The 19,314-nt window shown below is 40.0% G+C and overlaps 2 protein-coding genes across 2 annotated transcripts in view; one reads left to right on the top strand and one right to left on the bottom strand.

Moving 5' to 3' along the window:
* The window catches only part of BAIAP2L1 (BAR/IMD domain containing adaptor protein 2 like 1), a 66,400-nt gene that overhangs the window by 34,658 nt on the left and 12,428 nt on the right, over positions 1-19,314 (top strand). The window contains exons 4-12 of the mRNA XM_005304683.5: positions 9,005-9,066; positions 9,164-9,235; positions 9,703-9,840; positions 12,215-12,367; positions 12,931-13,098; positions 13,874-13,991; positions 17,765-17,972; positions 18,323-18,400; positions 19,096-19,273. Coding sequence (XP_005304740.1) covers positions 9,005-9,066; positions 9,164-9,235; positions 9,703-9,840; positions 12,215-12,367; positions 12,931-13,098; positions 13,874-13,991; positions 17,765-17,972; positions 18,323-18,400; positions 19,096-19,273 — 1,175 coding nt within the window. The remainder of the gene's footprint in view (positions 1-9,004; positions 9,067-9,163; positions 9,236-9,702; positions 9,841-12,214; positions 12,368-12,930; positions 13,099-13,873; positions 13,992-17,764; positions 17,973-18,322; positions 18,401-19,095; positions 19,274-19,314) is intronic.
* The window catches only part of BRI3 (brain protein I3), a 52,142-nt gene continuing 44,370 nt past the window's right edge, over positions 11,543-19,314 (bottom strand). Inside the window, exon 3 of the mRNA XM_042853183.2 lies at positions 11,543-11,760. Within this exon, the coding sequence (XP_042709117.2) occupies positions 11,679-11,760 (82 nt within the window). The 3' untranslated portion in view covers positions 11,543-11,678. The remainder of the gene's footprint in view (positions 11,761-19,314) is intronic.

Here is a 19,314-nt window from a genome sequence, read left to right as displayed (position 1 = left end):
CAAACAAAAGCTTGTCAACCTAGGCTGCAGGACTTGCTCCCAGCAGCTGTGTACACATACCTTTAAATGTTAAGAGAACATTAAAGTTGCAAAGTCAAAGCACTCAGAACTAAAAAAAAAGGCCAGAATTAAGGTTAGTTATGCAACTTTAATTCTGCCCTTTTAGGCAGATACGTTAGGATACTCGGTCATGACATATTGTTTCCCTCTCCCCCCACCCCCTCACATGGTCATCATCAGGGCTTGTACACAGGGCCTTCAAATCTACAGCCACTTCCACTTTAACTACAGGAGTAACTGATAGCAGAAGTAGGTTGTGGTCCCCTGTTGGGATCAGGCTTTAGAGTAGATGTGTAGCCCACTGGCAAAGTGTGTGTCGCAACAATTTGAGAAACAGCGGAAGAATTTGGGGTATCAGGAATCCTTGGCTGCATTCATAACTCTTAGAGCAATGTGAAGTCTAATTGCTAGAGTAGTGGTTAGAATCAGTATAGTCAATCATACCTGTGTGGTGTGTGTGAGGACACAGCAACTCCAGTGTTATTTTCCTGTGTGGCCATTCTCACTCAAGCTAGGCTACCTCAAGAGAAGTAACTAGAGAGTAGATAAGTCAATTTTGCAGTGAAGACATACCCTTCGTCTAGTCCCCTTCAGTCTTTTAAGGTAGGTCTACACTGCCATTAGACACTCCTGGCTGGCCTATGTCAGCTGCATCAGGCTTGCAGGGCTCTGGCCAAGGGGCTGTTTAACTGTGGTATAGACATTCAGGCTCTAGGATCCTGCGCGGTGGGAGGGTCCCAGAGCTGAGGCTGGAGCTCAAGCCTAAATGTCTACACCTCAATTAAACAGCCCGTTGGCCCCATGAGCCTGAGCCAACTGGCATGAGCCAGCTGTGGGTTGTTAATTGCAGTGTAGACCTACCCTTAGAAGTGTGCAAATTCCTCAAGACAGCCAAAAAAAAAATTGTAAAAACAGTTGTACTTCTGTTTTCGTTAAAGATATTGAGAGTTTGGTCAAATCAGGCATATGAAAAGGGGTGTATCCGTGCATGAGCGAATGGGTTACTCCTCCCTTTTGCTAGAAGAATTTATTGGCGGGGGGAGGGGTCTAATGTGGAGGATCAGCCTTTTACTCACCTGAATCAAGAATTAAGCTCTGCGGAGAGAGAAGAGAATAGCAGCCTCCTAGTAACACTGGAACCCTACCCACAAAATTAGTGACAGTAGCTGTTACAATTCTGCTTAACTTGCTGTTTGGTACTGTAGCTTTGTCTGGACATTGAGCCAATATGCTTAGTCCTAGGCATCTTCCAGGGCCTCATGGAGTTAAGAAGGTTGTGGATCTTGTCTTCTGAATCAAATACAATGAGATTTCCAAATATTTAAAACATTTTGGATTTTATTTGTAATGAAATAGTTATATTACCTTACTAAAGCAACCCACAGCTGATTAAAATAATTCAAAAATTGTCTGAGTTTTAATAACTTCTTAAATTCAGTTTGGAAATACTTACTTGAAACATGGTGGGTAATGTAACTTGAGCAAATTTTGAGAAAAGTATTTGTGAACCAGCTCAATACAAAGCACTTCTACAGTTAAAAAGATGCTGTCAGGATTTTGAGGTTATTTATATTTTAAACCAATAATTGCTGCAGCATTCTTTAAAAAACCAAAACCCACCTACTTGTATTATGTGTTCAACTGCAAACAAATCAGACAATCTGTGATACAATAGGATAGGATTTTTATACCAGTTTGCATTGAATGAAAAGGATAGTAAGGCTTCTGTATTTGACTCCATTTTAATTTATTGTAATTTTGCCAAAATTAAAGACTTAAAGGGAAATTCCTGAAAATGAGAACTTTTTTGTTGTTGATTATGAAAATGGCACTGTAAGAGGGTTGGTAATTTCTAGAGTGCCCCCCCTGCCTCAATCCCATGGCTCTGCAGCAACCTCCCTTACTCTGCTCTCTTGGATTCATCAATAGCTCACAAAAAGCTTTCACAAGTGTAGTAAGTACTTTCCTTCTTGGGGGTCTGATTTATTAAAGTTCAAAACAATTCAGACCATTCTCAAAGTCCCAAAATAATTCAAGCAGCCATTCCTAGGCACTTCTACCTGGAATTCTTCCCTCAGCCTTTGCCTGCTTTTCCAACTCTCTGTGGTTCGAAGAGGTCCGGGGGCAACCTCCTCTGCTGCTCTTCAGGTGCTCTCTTGGTTTTTCAGCATCTCTGCAGGAGCCTGGCTGCTCCCTGGCGCTTTCTTTGCACCAGTTTCCAACTGGGTTGTGCCTGGACCAGCCCCCCTCACAAGGGGTCACTTCTCTGTTCCAGCTCTCTGCCTGTCTCACTTTTGATCATCCACAGCCTCAGGTCTCTCTTTTTCTAACCCCTAGATGCCTGGCTTTGTCACATGACCATATGTCACACGATTCAATTCATTTCCTCCACCTGTGGAAGCAAATAGGTTGTCACCGGGGGGAACTAGGACCCATTTCCCCATAAGGGGCCATCCCCCTTGTGACCGGCATCATTATAAGCTAAACTATGGCTCTCATTCTGCAGTAGGGTCTGTTAACATGTAGTCCATTGGTTCAATGGGTCTCCCCTTGGCCACATGGAATTTTGGTTGGATGTATTCCTGGAGATTTCATCACATGACATAATCTTTAATTAAAGATTAATCTTTAATTCCTGGAGACTCCCGGGCAATCCTGGAGGGTTGGCAACGCTAATGGAATTATAGTTGTGGATCCAGTTCTAGGATTAAGGACTTTGATTCTTAATTCCAGTTGCTTACTGGCACTTCTACTTTTTGGAAAATTAAACTAATTTTTATTCCATTATTGAATACAACTTTTAAAGATGCATTGGACACTAAAATGTCTTTTTAACCAGCAACCTTGTAATGCACTTTCAGTATTTGTCTCAGTTGTACTTACCTCAAGCACCTCCGCAGATTAGCTTTTTCTTATAAATAGACACTTTTGTCTGCCTCTTGAACATAAGAGCTATTTCTTTTGATTGCTTTATTTGGAAAGTAACTTTACTATGTGCTGCTATTTGATTTCAAAGGACGCTGCCAGGTTCAAATGTAAATATTTTTGAAAAACAAATATAACAACTTCAAGCACTAAAACTGAAAGCAGTTTTAAAAATCTAATGCTCAGATTGTGTGAAAATTTACAAACATGCTTAACTTTATACACTGTGAGTAGTTCCATTGACTTCAGTAGAACTACTTGCAGTGAGTTAAGTGTGTGGGTAAGTCTTTGCAAGATCAGAGTCTAATTTAATTTTTACATTTCTCTCCACTTGCAAAGTGAGAGCAGACTGGTCAATGTCACTTTTTTAATAGATTCTAGTCCATCTCATATCATTTAATACATTAGCAAGATGTAGCGTAATATGGGTTTCAACTACTGATTTTTGTTTTTTGCAGGGTTTAAATTGTTCTCATTGGAAAATTTTTGGTTGGTTGTTTAAGACCAATAGAAACATTGCCATGACTTAGTCTTTGTGAAAACTTATTTTTACAAAACCTATGTTTTTAAGCCAAACCTGACCTAATTGTAACCTTTTTGTAAAGTAGTTTGATGTGAAATTCTAAGAAGTGGGGTTTTTACCCACGAAAGCTTATGCCCAAATAAATCTGTTAGTCTTTAAGGTGCCACCGGATTCCTTGTTGTTTTTGTGGATACAGACTAACATGGCCATCCTCGGATTCTTTAGTCTGGGGTTTCCAATTTTTTTTAACCTCTGCACAGGTTAGAGTCCAACTATCCAAACAATAGGACTATCTACTGAAGGTGATACTTTTTGGAATTTGATCCAATATTCATATTGGTCTTCAGATATAGTCTCTATGCTGTATTGATAATATCTCTTCACCACCACCACCTTTCATATGGGTTTCACATTTTTTTTCTTACCCTCCGCGGTCACCTTTATAGAATAGCACTGAATGTTCATACGTCAGTGCTGTTTTATAACATGAAATACTGATTGGCTACTCTTCACTTGTTATCTCAAGTGCATTAATGCCAGAAGGGCAGGCTTGACCTAGTCTTACTGATTCATATGCACACTTGAAGTTAATTCCACAAATATTCTTTATTTCTTTTTAATTAAAGTCACACTAGGGCCAGTTCTATTAGGCGCTAAATGCAGTTAGTCTTTCTGCAAACAGTTTTTCATGCTGCTTTATTTTTCTTTTTCATTTTATTTGTCCATGCAGGGCGGGCTCTGGCTTTCTGGCCGCCCCAAGCAAAAAAAAAAAAACCCCGCGGCGGCCAGAACAGCAAAGCAAAAAAAAAAACCAAACCTGCAGCACGGCCGGAGCCAGGGTGCAGGGGAACTCCCTGCCCTGCAGATGTGCCCCGGCTAGCAGGAGGAGGGGGAGGGAGCGGGGTGAGAGAGAGAAGGGGTGCGGCCAGGGCTTCAGCAGGGCACTGCCACGCAGCCCCTCCCACCGTGCCCCCTGCTGGAAGGGCTCCGCACAACTCCGGTCAGTGGGGAGGGAAGGACGAGGACTGCCCTGCTGGGCTAGCTGCAGGGCGCTCCCGTCCTCCACGCCGCTGCCCCCTACAGGGCGGCCAGAGTGGAACAAAAAAAAAAAGTGGCTGTGCCGCCCTAGGATTGGGCAGAATGCCGCCTCCTACAAGCTGCCGCCCCAAGCACCAGCTTGCTCGGCTGGTGTCTGGAGCCGGCCCTGCGTCCATGTTAAACTCCATCGTGGTTAAATTCAACCTCTTAGCCTCTTTCAAAGAATGGTTCTTGTGCACTGAACGCTCTGTCACATTCTGGGGTGCAGTCCAGACCAATGAGGGGTGTGTCACCAACCACCCTATAACCTTGGGCGCTTTGCAATGCTCTGCTGTTGAATACAGGGGTCCTTTTGGTCACACCATCTTCATGCAATAAATCTTTCCTTTGAAAGGGAGACAAACTTAACACAGTTAATAATACATTTGTTTATTTAGTTATATTTCTTTGATGCACCCTATTATCCTATCCACATTTTGGGGGACTAATGGCTTCAAAGGACTTTACGTTCAAGCTTTCTTTCACCATAAAATTCTTCCACTTGGACATAGAGTAATCTATAGAACGGACCCATCCTAATATAAATTGGACCTAAAAATACTTGTCAACTTTGTTGTCTCCCATTGTAGCCTATGACTTAGACTCAGCCTCTTCTTTACATGCCTAATGAAATGAAAGTGTTGAGGTGCTTCATATTTAAGGAACTAAAACTGCCATGGATGAGACAACAGGAGATGGATGAGTGAAATAATTTAGGTACTTGAAGACCACTCCCAACATACTGGAAAATATTACTGATGTGGTCTTGAAGTGTTTCCAGAACAATCTGCCTTTAATAGAAATAATACTTGTGTTCTCCTCAGTAAGTGACATACATAATGTGTTCATTAATTCTGGTGTAGCCATTGGACATTTTCAAAGCATGTTCAAGTGGTTTACATAGTTTGCATAATATGAGTATTTGTTTATAGGTAGGCTCTTTAGCATTAAAAATGTTCTATTTTTGTCTTTCGATTGAACTAATTCTCATATTAAGAACAATTAACATAAGCTAATATCATATACAAATTTTTAAATCAAATATTAAATATGTGAGACCACACCAGGGGATTGCATTTTAACTAAATCAGTTTGTTTAATGGTACAAAAACAGTGTGTAGACCAGCCCTAAAGAGGAGTGTGTTCATCCATAGGCTCTGAAAGTGAGGCTCCATCTGTCTCTTCTAAGAAAGTTTCTTTAAAGTGCAGGTTTACTCTGAAAACTAAGTACAAATGATTCAGATTTTTTTTCTTTTTGTGCATAGAGTCATATCTATTTGCTTTACTGAAATAAATAAGTGTTTTTCATGTTAGCTTTGCAGAACCAACACAGCTAAGATTAAGTTAATGGGATTCTATTCCATTTTGTGTTTCATCAAGAGAATTGTTTACTGAGTTCCAATTCACTGCACTTCTGTAAACCTATGTGATGGGAATGGGATTGCACAGGTGTTACTAAGGGAATGAGATGGAAAGAGGCCAGCTTGATTCTCAAAGGCCAAGATGAGTTATCAGAAGTAATTGTACATCAAGCACATATGATTCACAAATTAGCATGGTAGTGCCATTCTGACTTGTCAGTTTTCAGAGTACAACTACATTTGGTGATTCAGTTCCCCCACCTATAAAATGGGGAAAAGATTGTTTCCTTTTTGTGAAACAGTTTGAGATACTCTGGTAAAAGGTACTGTTGTACATTTTTTGAGGTAGGGATTATGTCTTCCTCTGTCTCCTGTGGAGCACTCGGCACGTGTTCAGTAAATATAATTGCTTTTAACTTTACCAATTTTCACCTGCAGTACTAAGAAAATGGGGCAACTACATGTGAGCAGTTAGAGTCCATATTTTTTCCCCATGTAAATATCCATAAATCCTAGATTTTTAAAGGTGCTGCTTTGCTCAACATTGCAGTGCCTAAGTCATCAAAAGTTGCTTAGGCACTTAGGAACCTAATTCCCATTGACTTTCAAATTATTTTAATCTATATTGATGATAATCTAAAAGTATGCAAAATTCTTTTTAAAGTGCCCTTTAACAACACAGGGCCAAATTCTGAAGTCAGTGGAGGTACTCCAGATTTATACCAGAGGTAGATTTTGGCCTATAATTTACATCTTATTAGATCTCAGTGCACTTACTATGGGTTTCTGCTCGAAATGTTGACTCAAAACATGAAACAGGAAATGAAATGGGTCAGCTAGTACATATGAGTGCTGCTGGATTACTGGTAGCAATGAGGGGATTTTAGGATGAAACTGGTTTTATATCGGCAGTGAAGAATACAAGGATTCGCTTTGGTTGAATTTGCTTAAAGGAGGAAAAAATGTTATGCAACAGATGGTCACTAATCTTTAAAAATATTAATTTAAAAATTTACTTGTATATGTTGTAACCAATACAAATATGAAGAAAATAAATTTGTAAACTAAACCAGTGCAAACTTTTAAAATAACATGTAATTTTTTAAATATTTTTTATTTCAAGATACATTTTGGCAAGATACATGTTGTAATAAGGGTGAAAAAAATGTGTTTCTAAGTATTCAGACCCTAAAACTGAGGGCTTACAGTCAGCCTGAGTGCTGTTTCAGACAAGAAAAACAACATTCACACGTCAGGTTTTCCATTCTTGACGCACCAGGTGAATGGGTTGTTTTACTAAGCATTTACACTGTGGTGGGAGGGGAAACCCAAAGGAAGGGAGTGTAAAAGGGTGATGAGAGAGTGAGCCAGCACCCAATGTTGTTGGATAGCTGTCAGTACTTGGAGCTCCAGGGTCTACTGCATTAATCTTTACAATGCCGCCAGCCATTAGCTAAGTGTGTTGCTGTGGCAGCAAATTCACATGCTGTCAGAGAGAGTGGAAGTAAGTTCTTAAAAGAAGTTTGCACAGGCAAGTTTAAATGCCCTTTAAAGTAAATGTACTGTCAGTTCTTTTTTCCCCACCCCCATCATTTATATGTTTTCAAACATTTAGTTTTAGTTTTAATTGTAACCTTAAATTTGAATTTCTTGTTTTTAAGTTTCTTTTAGCAATATTCTTTTCCCTTTAAGTTACTGATAGATGTCTACAGGCTTTCTCCGGTTTAATCTAGTTTTTTGTTTGGGATTACCAATCTAACATTTACAATATCTTTGTGATGATGGAGTTCTGTTAACAGGAATACTACAGGAGAGTGCATCCACTCCTGAAGTCCTAAAATAACAGGCTCACTTGCTCATGCCGTCTACTTACCAGACAAGTGTTTTTATGTAACTGCACGGTATTTACTTTTGTTATTGCATATAAATAACCAGTTACTATAGCAACTCTCACCTCACATGGTATTTACCCCTGCACACTGTATTAACTACAAACAGAGAACACCCAAAGAAACAATCACAGCATTCTGTCAGGTAGATTTAATGACCCAGAAAAACGGATACATGAAAATCCTCTTAACAATAACCCAGCTCTCCCACCCACAAGATCTGGGCACAAAGGGGATCCTCCAACTGGAGATATCTTTCCTTCCAGAAGGACTGGAGCTCAGCTGTCTCCATAGCATTCTTCTCTCTCCTTTTGCCAAAACCCATGAAGCAATCCCTGCAGGGGATGGAGACTGGCTGGGATGGGGCAGACATGGGCAGCCCAAGAAATAGGGGGAGATGCACATCTTTCTCCTTGAAAAGATTGTACACGCCATATTTTACATTATTTAGCGCAGGTTCCATTGTGCTCTGTGTACGAGGTGCTTTACAACCCCAAAAGACATGGTTTCTACTTCAGCCTCATTTAAGACAGACGTAAATTGAGCATGGCAAACAATAATGAAGGGAGGATAGGGAGATAAGGGTATAAACAATATGTTCACACAGTTACATAGGCTAGCTATGTCCCCAGCTTGATGGTTCCAGATCCCTTAAATGTAGTGTGGGGAGAAAGATTTGTTTTGTTTGAGGTGTTGTTGTGGGAGGGGGTTGTTTTTGTTTGGGGAGGGATTGTTTTCTCTTCAAAGCCTTTGTGGATTTTGCCCTGGTTGGCTGATTTCATGTAGTTACAGCAGTTATAGAAGTTTGTCTAAAGGAGGAAGGAAGAAAGGACAGTGGCTTTGCTGACTAGTCCAAGGAGGGAGATCCATGCATATAGTGGGGTAGGCAAGAAAACATGGAGACAGGTTCAGTATTGCTTTCACATAGATAATAGATTATTGATTATAAAAGTCATGTGTGTAAGCTGCTTAGTAAAACTGGGGCCAGATAAAATTATTTTGTTCAGGATAAGATTGCTATGATTAACCATTGCAAGAAGGTGCCCTGCTTAAATTCTTAGTTTACTTTATACTGTTAATTATAAAAGTATCATCCTGCTTCTACTGTGTGTTGACAACTTCAAACATCTGTAAAGAAACAAGAAAAATGGGTGTTTATTTATCCACAGGACATGTCCTTATAGATATTTCAAGCACAAACAAGATACTTAATGACAGCCTCGAGGAAAGTGTAAGTATTTTTTACTCTATCTAACCTTTTTGAAATAAAAAAAAACAGTTTTACTTTAATTTTAAATAACCCTATTATCACTTGCTTACTTTTAAAGTTCAAAAAATTTCATAAAGAGATTATATCTGAACTGGAGAAGAAAACGGAACTGGATGTAAAATATATGAATGTAAGTACACTGAATTAAATATCAGAAAAGAAAGATCATATATTTATTTGCATTGTGCGTAGACATAGCAATTTGTGCCTTTTTAAAATGATAATTTACAAAAGGAGCATACATAGAATTTGATCTTTAACTACTGAGGGATGTTTTCAACTTCTTTGGTTTATTTTAGAAGTTATTCTGTAATGTACAACTATATATTAGAGAATATTATCTAAATCCGAAATTTAAAAAAAAATCTGTAATATTTTTCATTTATTTTAATTGTAAATGAAAAACCTGAGAGTGAATTAACAATGGAATTTTGTTTTGAACTAGATTCTCCAACATGAAGAAAAATAATTGACACATTTGTAGCTTTAATGTTAATCCATCATATCAATACAGTGGATTTCTTAGCTGCCTGCATTAGTGCTCTGATAGTTGTATTGTTGCATGCACTGCAAGATACTTCAATGCTTTGATTGCAGGCAACTTTAAAGCGATACCAAACAGAACACAGAAGCAAGTTAGATTCATTGGAAAAATCTCAGGCTGAGCTGAAAAAAATCAAAAGGAAAAGTCAAGGTGGAAGAAACGCAATGAAATATGAGAATAAAGAATTTGAGGTTAGTGTACTCGCTCCTCTTACTTATTGGCTTTTCTCTTCTATCCAGTTTAGGGAAACTGGTCAATAATAGAAAACTTACAGCTGTTAGTTCAAGTTCTCCTGAATGCACTTCAGAGCAAACTGACCTTGATTTCTATGCCTGTAATATATTTAATTATCATATAGAATAATTCCTATATTAGTTATTTGGCAACAGTTAGACAGAAGAACTTCAAAGCAGTTATTGTTGCGTTTGATTTTTCCCAAGTTATTTTGGGTTAAGAAGATTACTAGCATATGTAATAAAAAAAACTGACATTAAGGTTTAGGGTCCAATCCTATACTCCTTACATGGAGTCCCATTGATTGCATTACTCTTTGTAGGATCAAGCCCTGGATTTTGTTTTTAATGTAGCTTCTATTTGTGTACTAGCAATTAATTATGGGTTGTAGTAATGGCATGTGGATTTCTGACTACTGGATTTATAATCAACATCAAATAGTAGGACATCTGAATACTATTACTTGTGGCCACAATTAATTGCGACTTATTATGTATTCCAGTACATACAAGCTTGAATTCTTAACTGTGCCCAAGCAAGTTCAGACACAATGAGGGGCCGGGGAGGGTGGGCAGAGGGTTGACAGAGGGCCAGTCACAGTTCCCTGATTCTGTTCCAGAAGCTGTGAATGGGTGACAGGATGGATCACTTGGTGATCACCTGTTCTGTTCATTCCCTCTGGGGCATCTGGCATTGGCCACTGTTGGAAGACAGGATACTGGGCTAGATCAACTTTTGATCTGACCCAATATGGCCGTTCTTATGTTCCGCCTGGTCTTGGTATAACATAAAGCTGCAGGGGGACAGCTTTTAAGTGATGCTGTTGGCAGAAGACCATCTACCAGTAGAGAATCAGGACTAGTGAAGCCTCACTTCATCACACACCCCTCCCCTTCCTTCCACTGACAAACTCCCTCTCTGCCATTCTATCTCCAACCCCCACCCCCTTTACACAAGTTCCTAGTGGCACAGGTGGTATCAGCAAGTGGCAGAGTAGGTGCAGGAGGTTCCAGTATGCTATTGGGGGACATTGTGTTGCCATCTTCAAGGGGAGACGTAAAACTTAGGACTGACTATTTGTGTTAATTAAAGATCACCAGGTAATCTTTGTAAAAGATTGGTCTTAACTCCTCTGTGTACATATAACAGTTGCCTTTAGTAACAATAGTGGGTGAAGTTAGACCTGTGTGTAGTTGGTCTATCAGTTGAAGTTTTTGAAGTGCTTTGGAAACCTTCATTCTGAAAGGTGTTACGCTAAACATATTATATTATCACTTAGTATTACCTGTCCTAGTGATCCTATAAAAAGCCTTGCCATTTTGATGCAAAATAAAAAATAGTAACATTGTGAAAGTAAACAGGTAGATTGTGCTGTTGCTTCAAATAATGGTACAAATTTTAATGTCAATGTTTTGTATGTATCAGATATACACAAATACTTGTTTATTTGCAGTTTTCTTTGCACTTCCTTCCTTCAGTCTTCATTTCATGTTACTTATTCTTTTAATTTTTTTCTTTATCTTCTATTTTCAATGTTTTTTCTTTATAAAATAGTTGACATTTTAGCCAAGAATATTGAACATAATGTTTAGCTGCTGTTTCTAGTTATTTGTATAATAACCTAAGTTCAGTAGAGGAAGGATTGTCTTGTGGTTAAGGTACTAAACTGGGATTCAGAAGATCAAAATTTAATTCCCTCCTCTCCCATAGACTTCCTTGATGACCTTGGTCAGGTCTCAATCTCTCGGTGACTCAGTTCCCCAGCCATAAATTGAGGTAGTGATAGTTCCATACTTCACGGTGGTTTTGTGAGGATAAGTTTGTTAATATTTGTGAAACACTGATGGACTATAGTGTTGGGAGCCCAGAGACAGGACCTATGGGATAAAAAAAAGACAGATAGTAGATAATAACATCTGAAGTTTAAAGAAAATACACGAGTTGATTTGTTCTGCTCACTTTCTGCTAGTCTGAAATAATCTTATGATTTATTTCAGTTCTGTGTGGAGGCTAGAAGTTCTTTCCCTTTGCTGCTGCACTGTATGGATTTTGTTTTTGTCTTCTAATATGTGGATGATTACTGGCAAACAGTCAGTTTTGTCTACTTTGGTGGGCATAGTAAGGATAAATAATTATCTGAAATGTAAAAGAGAGGTTTAAAGCAAAAGCTTCATGTTCCTTTACATAAAGGAATTTAGATTAATAGATTTCTTAAAATAATTCCAGAAAGGAACAAGATATGCTTAGATAAGTAGGGTTGTGTAAGAAAAGTCAAGCTCATGAGTAGCCTGTGCATAATTCATTATTAATTTATTAATTATTATTATTTAGTATTTGGAAACTGTGAGTTCTCGACAAAGTGATATTCAAAGATTTATTGCTGAAGGTTGCAGAGAAGCTCTACTTGAAGAAAAAAGAAGATTCTGTTTTCTGGTTGACAAGCACTGCAGTTTAACTCAGCACATGCACTTCTATCATAAACAGGTCAGTGTGGCTGGAAATCTAGGTGGCATGAATGCAAACACTCATAGGGCTTAATCAGGTGAGATAAAACTGATAGGCCTAATGAGGTGAGGCAAAACTCATCTCCTTAGTGTATGTTGAGGTCCATAAATGATAAAGATAATATAAAATGCATTATGTAGCTCATGAAAATTGTATTTATTTAATAGAAAAATGTTTTCAATGCAGTATTTTCAGTTAGTAATCCATTACTTCTTGTAGTAATAAATTATGACAGGAAACCAAATATTATTCAAATATCTATGGATTGACAAAATAAATATTCTAATATCTCAGTCTTACAGTAGAGCAGTTATTTCTATCACATAGCATTACTTTAAATTTGTATGTAAAGACTCCCTAGCAAGAGTATTTATATTAGGCTAAATTCTGTTGTCCCTGACATTTGTACAACCCTATACACATCACTGAGTTTGGACTGATGTAATTAAAGGCAGAATATTCCCCTTTACAATCCAAATGTTGGTTTAACCAAAAAAAAAAAAAAAAAGATACATATTATGTAACTTTTTTATTGGTTACAGTGTGCAGATTTACTTAACTCCAAGTTGCCTGGATGGCAGGAAATGTGTAGTGATGCCACAAAAGTGCCAGAAAAAGTTATGAATATGATAGAAGATATGAAGACGCCTGGTTCCACTCCAATCTCAGGAACTCCACAACCTTCACCAGTGACAGAGAGAAATAGTATGGTATGTATTGGTTACAAGTTCTCAAGGTTGGATTGACTTCCCTGATCTCTTCATGTACAAAAACATTTGGACTCAAAAGCCATAATAAATAACCTGAATTATGATTCTGGAATGAGTTACAAACTGGAGCCTCAGTCCAGTAAATAGATGCATCAGGTAGATTCTTGTATCTACACAAAGCCCCATTGACTCCTGTGAATTCTGGGTTGCCAGGAAAAAGAAGCCATAGGCTCTCATGTTCAGACCCCCATTTGTAGGGGAAATCATTTTTGGAAACATTTGAGTTTCTGAATGAAACTCAAGTAAATTGGTAGCATACAATGGTCCTAATATACTGAAATATACTCGAAACAGAGGGCACCGAAGTGTACTATAATTTACTTCAAGAGAGTATTTTTTCTGAATTAAAAAGAAACCTAACTTACTATTTTCAAATGATTGAAAAGATAATAGTGATTATATATCTGATGAACTATATAACAACCAGAATGTAACTGAATGGAATAGTTATGTTAGAAACTAGGCCCCACTCCTGCAACTGGTTCTGTGGGGAAGGTCCTTGCACCCTGTGGGTCCAGTGGCAGAGGACTCCTCCAAGTTTTTTTTTTTTCATCAAAGAAGTTGGGCAGCTAGGGACCTTCCACAATTTTAAGCTTGTCTAATTTAAGAATATTTGGTTATTACCTTTTAGAATTCAGTGCTGCAAGTAATCTAAGAGGTCCCTGTCATTTTGTTACTATGATAACATTATCTTAATAAAACTTTGTGTCTTTAGGTTGGAAGAGTGCCCCCTGCTCCTACAGTTAGAGCATTTACTAGTCCTTTAGTTGACATGTTTAACAATCCACCAGCAGTTCCAAAGGTGCCTTCGGAAAGATTAAATAATTCAGCAGGTGAGTTTTTACTTGTTGAAATGTTATTTTAATGTAGAAAATGGGCTTCACTTTCATCTTGCTACTGATATACAATAAATACAAATGACATACTGTGCTATGTATCAAAAATTAGTGTAGCTGTCTTGGCTATCAAAGTAGTCACTATATGATATATCTTTGGAGTTCCAGCAGGAAAATACTAGGGGAAGGAAAAATGGTCTTTCCAAAATGTTAGTGATATTCTTAGTAAAAAGATATTGCAGTAGGTAGCTGTCTAATAAGAAAAATTAAAATACTGAAGGAGGAAGAATGTTTTGTGGTAAAAGCCCAAGTCAAGAGATCTAGATTCTGTTGTAATCTCTAGAGCCATGCGCAGATACAAAATTTGTATCCACATCCGATCCATGATCCACAAACATGGTCTGGATGCAGATATCTGTGGCTATAAATAGGGTTACCATTCGTCTGGATTCCCCCGGACATGTCCGGCTTTTTTGAGTTAAAAATAGCGTCCGGGGGGAATTTGTAAATGTCCGGATTTCCCCCCCATGCAGAGCGCGCGCGGCTTACAGGGCAGCCGGCCGGATCGTGCCACTCGCATGGGCTCCGGCAGCCAGAGCCCTTCCTTCACTTCCCCCTCCTCTCCTCTGCAACTTGAGACCACTCCCCTCCTCTCTCTCCCTCCCTCCCCCCACTCCCTGCATTCGCAGATCGCCAGCCAGCCGTTCGCCTCGGGCCTCCAGCAGTCTGGAGCTCCGACCCTGCTCCCCTCCTCCGCTGCTGAGCACGCTGCTCTGCAGCACAATAAGGGGACCAGGGGGTCAGAGAAGCGGCAGGGAGGTTCTGGAGGGGGTAGTCAAGAGACAGGGAGCAGGGGCAGGGTTGGATGGGTCAGGAGTTCGGTGGGGGGGCTGTCTGGGGGTTGGGGGTGTAAGGTTTTGGGCAGTCAGAGTACAGGTGGGGGGGGTTTCAGGAGGGGGCAGTTAGGGGACAAGGCACAGGGAGGCTTAGGTAGGGGGTGGGGTTCTGGAGGGCAGTTAGGAGCAGGGGTTCCAGGAGGGGGCAGTCAGGGGACAGGGAGCAGAGGGGTTTAGATGGGTCAGGAGTTCTGGGGGGGGCTGTCAGGGGGTGGGGGTGTGGATAAGGGTTGGGGCAATCAGGGTACGGGTAGGGGTAGGGTCCTAGGGGGCCAGTTAGGATGTGGGGAAGGTCTCAGGAGGGGGCAGTCAGGGGACAAGGAGCAGGGAGGCTTAGGTAGGGGGTGGAGTCCTGGGGGGCAGTTAGGGGCAGGGGTCCCAGAAGGGGGCAGTCAGGGGACAAGGAGCAGGGAGGCTTAGGTAGGGGGTGGAGTCCTGGGGGGCAGTTAGGGGCAGGGGTCCCAGAAGGGGGCAGTCAGGGGACAAGGAGTGCGGGGGAGGGTTGGGAGTTCTGAGGGGGCAGGAAGTGGGAGGGAGTGGAAGGGGCGGGGCTAGGGCAGGATGGGGGCGGGGCTAGGGCGGGGCTCCTCCCGTCCTCTTTTTTGATTGTTGAAATATGGTAACCCTACTATAAAGCGGATATCTGCAGATTTGCAGGGCTCTATCAATCTCTGCCAATTACTTCCTGATTAATTGTGAGCAAGACTCAAAGTGGGATTTTCAAAAGCACCTAATGTTTCACTTCAGTGGGAGTAGATTTCAGCTAATAGTCTTTGTAAATCCCACCTTTAACCTCTCTTTGCCTAACTTCCCCAACTATAAAATGGTGAAAAATAGTAGTGCAGTGCTGGACCACATTTATTTAATGCCTGTAAAACTCTTGAGATTCTCTGATGAAAGTGTAATAAGTTTTAATATCCTACTTGTGAAATACACTATTTGATCAGCCACATGACTATCACTTTGCATTCTTGGCACATTGGTGTGCCATTTTGTAAAGCCAAATGGAAATTGCTAGCATTCTGATTTAGCTTGTTCTCTCTTAATCAAAGTGATTATTTCAGTGCATCCAAGTAGTAAAAATGAACAAATATTGCATTGTTTAAAAAGAATGCCAAAAGTAGTTTTGAAAAACAAGTGTGAGGGAAAATAGGTCTACTATTTCATTGTTTCTCACTGCTCAAATGGAAAATCCCATTAAGATTTGGGAAATGCCATTAAAATTAGGATATGTTGTACTGGTGTTAAAACATTACCTCCAGATTATATTCTGCTTGTTAGAAGAAAAAACCTAGGGCAAGATCATGAGTTAAGGAATGCACAAAATTCTCCAAGATAATCAAAATAATGCTTGGCTCTCCTGCTCAAACACACACAAACCATTTACAGTAACTCCTCACTTAACGTTGTAGTTATGTTCCTGAAAAATGTGACTTTAAGCGAAACGATATTAAGCGAATCCAATTTCCCCATAAGAATTAATGTAAATGAGGGGGTTAGATTCCAGGGAAATTTTTTTCACCAGACAAACGACTCTCTCTCTCTCTCTCTCTCTCTCTCTCTCTCTATATATATATATATATATATATATATATATATATATATATATATATACACACACACACACACACACAAAGTATAAGTTTTAAACAAACAGTTTAATATTGGTACACACTGATGATGATTGTGAAGCTTGGTTGAGGTGGAGGAGTCAGAGGGTGGGATATTTCCCTGACTGCTAAATGATGAACTAGCAATTGGCTGAATCCTCAAGGGTTAACTCTCTCACTCTGCAAGGCAGCAGGAATGAGGGAGATATGCGCATTTCCCTTAAGTACACTGCCTTGTTAATTAGATCAGCTTGCTGAGACCACAGCTGCTGCAAGCTCCCTCCGTCCTGAGCCCTGCTCTATGGAAGATGGGGTAAGTGGGGTGCAGGAGCAGGGGGGAGGGGGACACCCTGACATTAGCCCCCCTCTTCCTTCCCTCCTCCCCGGCACAGCAAGCAGGAGTCTCTGGGAGCAGCTCCAAGGCAGAGGGCAGGAGCAGCACATGGCAGTGTGGGGAGGGACAAAGCTGAACTCCAGGCAGCTGCTGTACAGGGAACTTAGGGGAGCGGGGAGCTGATATGGGGGCTGCCGGTCCACCCTGGTTCCAAGCCCCCACCAGCTAGCTGCAAGGGACTGCTCTTCCTGCAAGCAGTAGACAAAACAGGTGGCTGCCAAACGATGTTAGAAGGGAGCATTACACAACTTTAAACGAGCATGTTCCCTAATTGATCAGCACCGTAACAACGAAACAACGTGAACCAGGACGACTTTAAGTGACGAGTTACTGTATTATGTGTAGTACTTATGTCATTGACAAAGATTTGAGACATCCCTGTAGTCACATTAATGGCCTGGTTTTTCAGTGGTGTCAAACATCTGCACTTTTCACTGAGTTCTTGTTACATCTGAAAAATCAGATTTTATAGGCCTTTAGTTTCTGAACACAGTTAAAGTCTTCTGGAACCGGAAATGGTAGCACGTAAGGTTTCTCCTCAATGTGTACTTTAGCAACATCCAGTCACTAAAGGAAACCAGTCGTGGTCATTAAATTCTGTACATGTTTTACATTTACTAATTTAAAGTTATTGCACTAGCCATAGTATTTCCTATACTTAGCAGAAGGAATATTGTGGTAATGTTAATTATTTGCAAATGGCAGTTGTGAAGATTTTACTGTAACTGGAAACCAGTGAGCCAGGACAATAGATAGTTTGGATGAGCTGTTTGGTGGAAAATTTTAGTGCTGCTGTTGTATTTTTCTCTTTTTAGGTACCTGTTTCACTCTGTTACCCTGTGGTTATTGTTACACTGATTTTTTTAACAGGTAATTCAGATGATGCCAGTTTATCACGTTCAACTTCTGTTGCCACAGGACTGAACATAATGAAAAGGCAGAAAGTAAAAACTATCTTTCCACATACGGCTGGAACTAACAAGACATTACTTAGCTTTGCACAGGGAGATGTCATCACACTTCTTATAGCTGAAGAAAAGGATGGCTGGCTTTATGGGGAACATGACATGACTAAAGTGTAAGTCAATCAATGTATTACCTGATTCCCGCAACAGAGGGACAAATACATCTTATTCTATTTTGTCTATTTAAATTGGCAAGTAGTTTTTTGCTTCCCTGCTCACTGTCATTGATTGGGAATTCTGAGGGAAGTGTTCAGCAACCAGGAAAGTGTTACTGTGGAGGCAAATTTGTCATACAAAAATAAGTATATATACAAAATCCCCAGAAAACAATATCACCAAAAGCCAGGCATAAAAGCTAAATCTTCATCTAGCCTTGTTGAGCCTGCTCTTCCATACAGTGCCATCAATTTAAAAGTATAAATACTCAAATATATCAGGTTGTCCATTTTTTCCCTTTTTACAGAAAAGGATGGTTTCCATCATCATACACAAAGCTACTGGAAGAGCCAAGTGATGAAACAGTACATGTTCCAGTGCGAAGGTAATGTTGTTATGCGGTTTGTTGAAATGTTTAAAGATCTTTAAATGGGAGAGTAACTCTTTGTCCCAGCAATGCACACAGCCGATTACCCAGTCCTACTCTGTTCCCAGAGGTGCTGCTTGCCGGTGACTGATGAAAGAGAGAGAAATCCTTCCAGAATGCACTCAGTGTAAATCCTCCTGTCTTCCCCACCCTATCCTCCCCAGTGCACATGATGGGTTGGTCTACTCTGGTCACTTCCTGTTTTCCCCCTGGGCTCCACTCAGTTAAATCCATCCCCCTTTCCCCTCTCTCATAATCTAAATGCAGTAGGAACCATTAAATGAGTCTCTTCTGCCTTTTTCTGCTCACTAGACAAAGACCCACCACATTCAGTCGAGGTGTTCACATTTTCTAATAAACTTTTTTTTCTTCTTAAAATTAATTTCTTCTAGTGTTTTATGGTTCAGTAATGTGATCTATACTATAAATATTTTCTAACATTATATGTTCTTTCTCATATGCCTTGATTACATACCATCTTCTTTCACCAAAGACCCATATTTTAAGCGCAAGTAGACCCACGGAAGTCAATGGGATGACTCGTGTATTAAAAGCTAGGCACATGTTTTTATGTTCTTTGCTGGACTGGGGCCCAAACCAGTATTAGTTGTTGTTTTAATTAAGCTACTATGTGCTTTTTTCCCCCCTTTTAGCGCTGCACCAATCAGAAGTATCAGTTCTATAAATCTAGCAGATAAAGGTGGTGTTGTCCTCCCCCCACCAGATTATCTGGGAACTTTGCAAACAGGCACAACTTCAGATATGAGAGTAGATTCTTCCAAAGGTACTACTGTTAAAGCACCTGTGACCAGACCAGAAAGCACAACTCCTGTGAGTAAAATTGCATTACATTTAATAAGTTATATGGGTCC

This window comes from Chrysemys picta, chromosome 10, assembly GCF_011386835.1.
Source record: "Chrysemys picta bellii isolate R12L10 chromosome 10, ASM1138683v2, whole genome shotgun sequence".
Classification (NCBI taxonomy): Eukaryota; Metazoa; Chordata; order Testudines; family Emydidae; genus Chrysemys; species Chrysemys picta.
The sequence above is the reverse complement of the archived record's forward strand: the minus strand, read 5'-3'. Positions and strand labels throughout refer to the sequence as shown.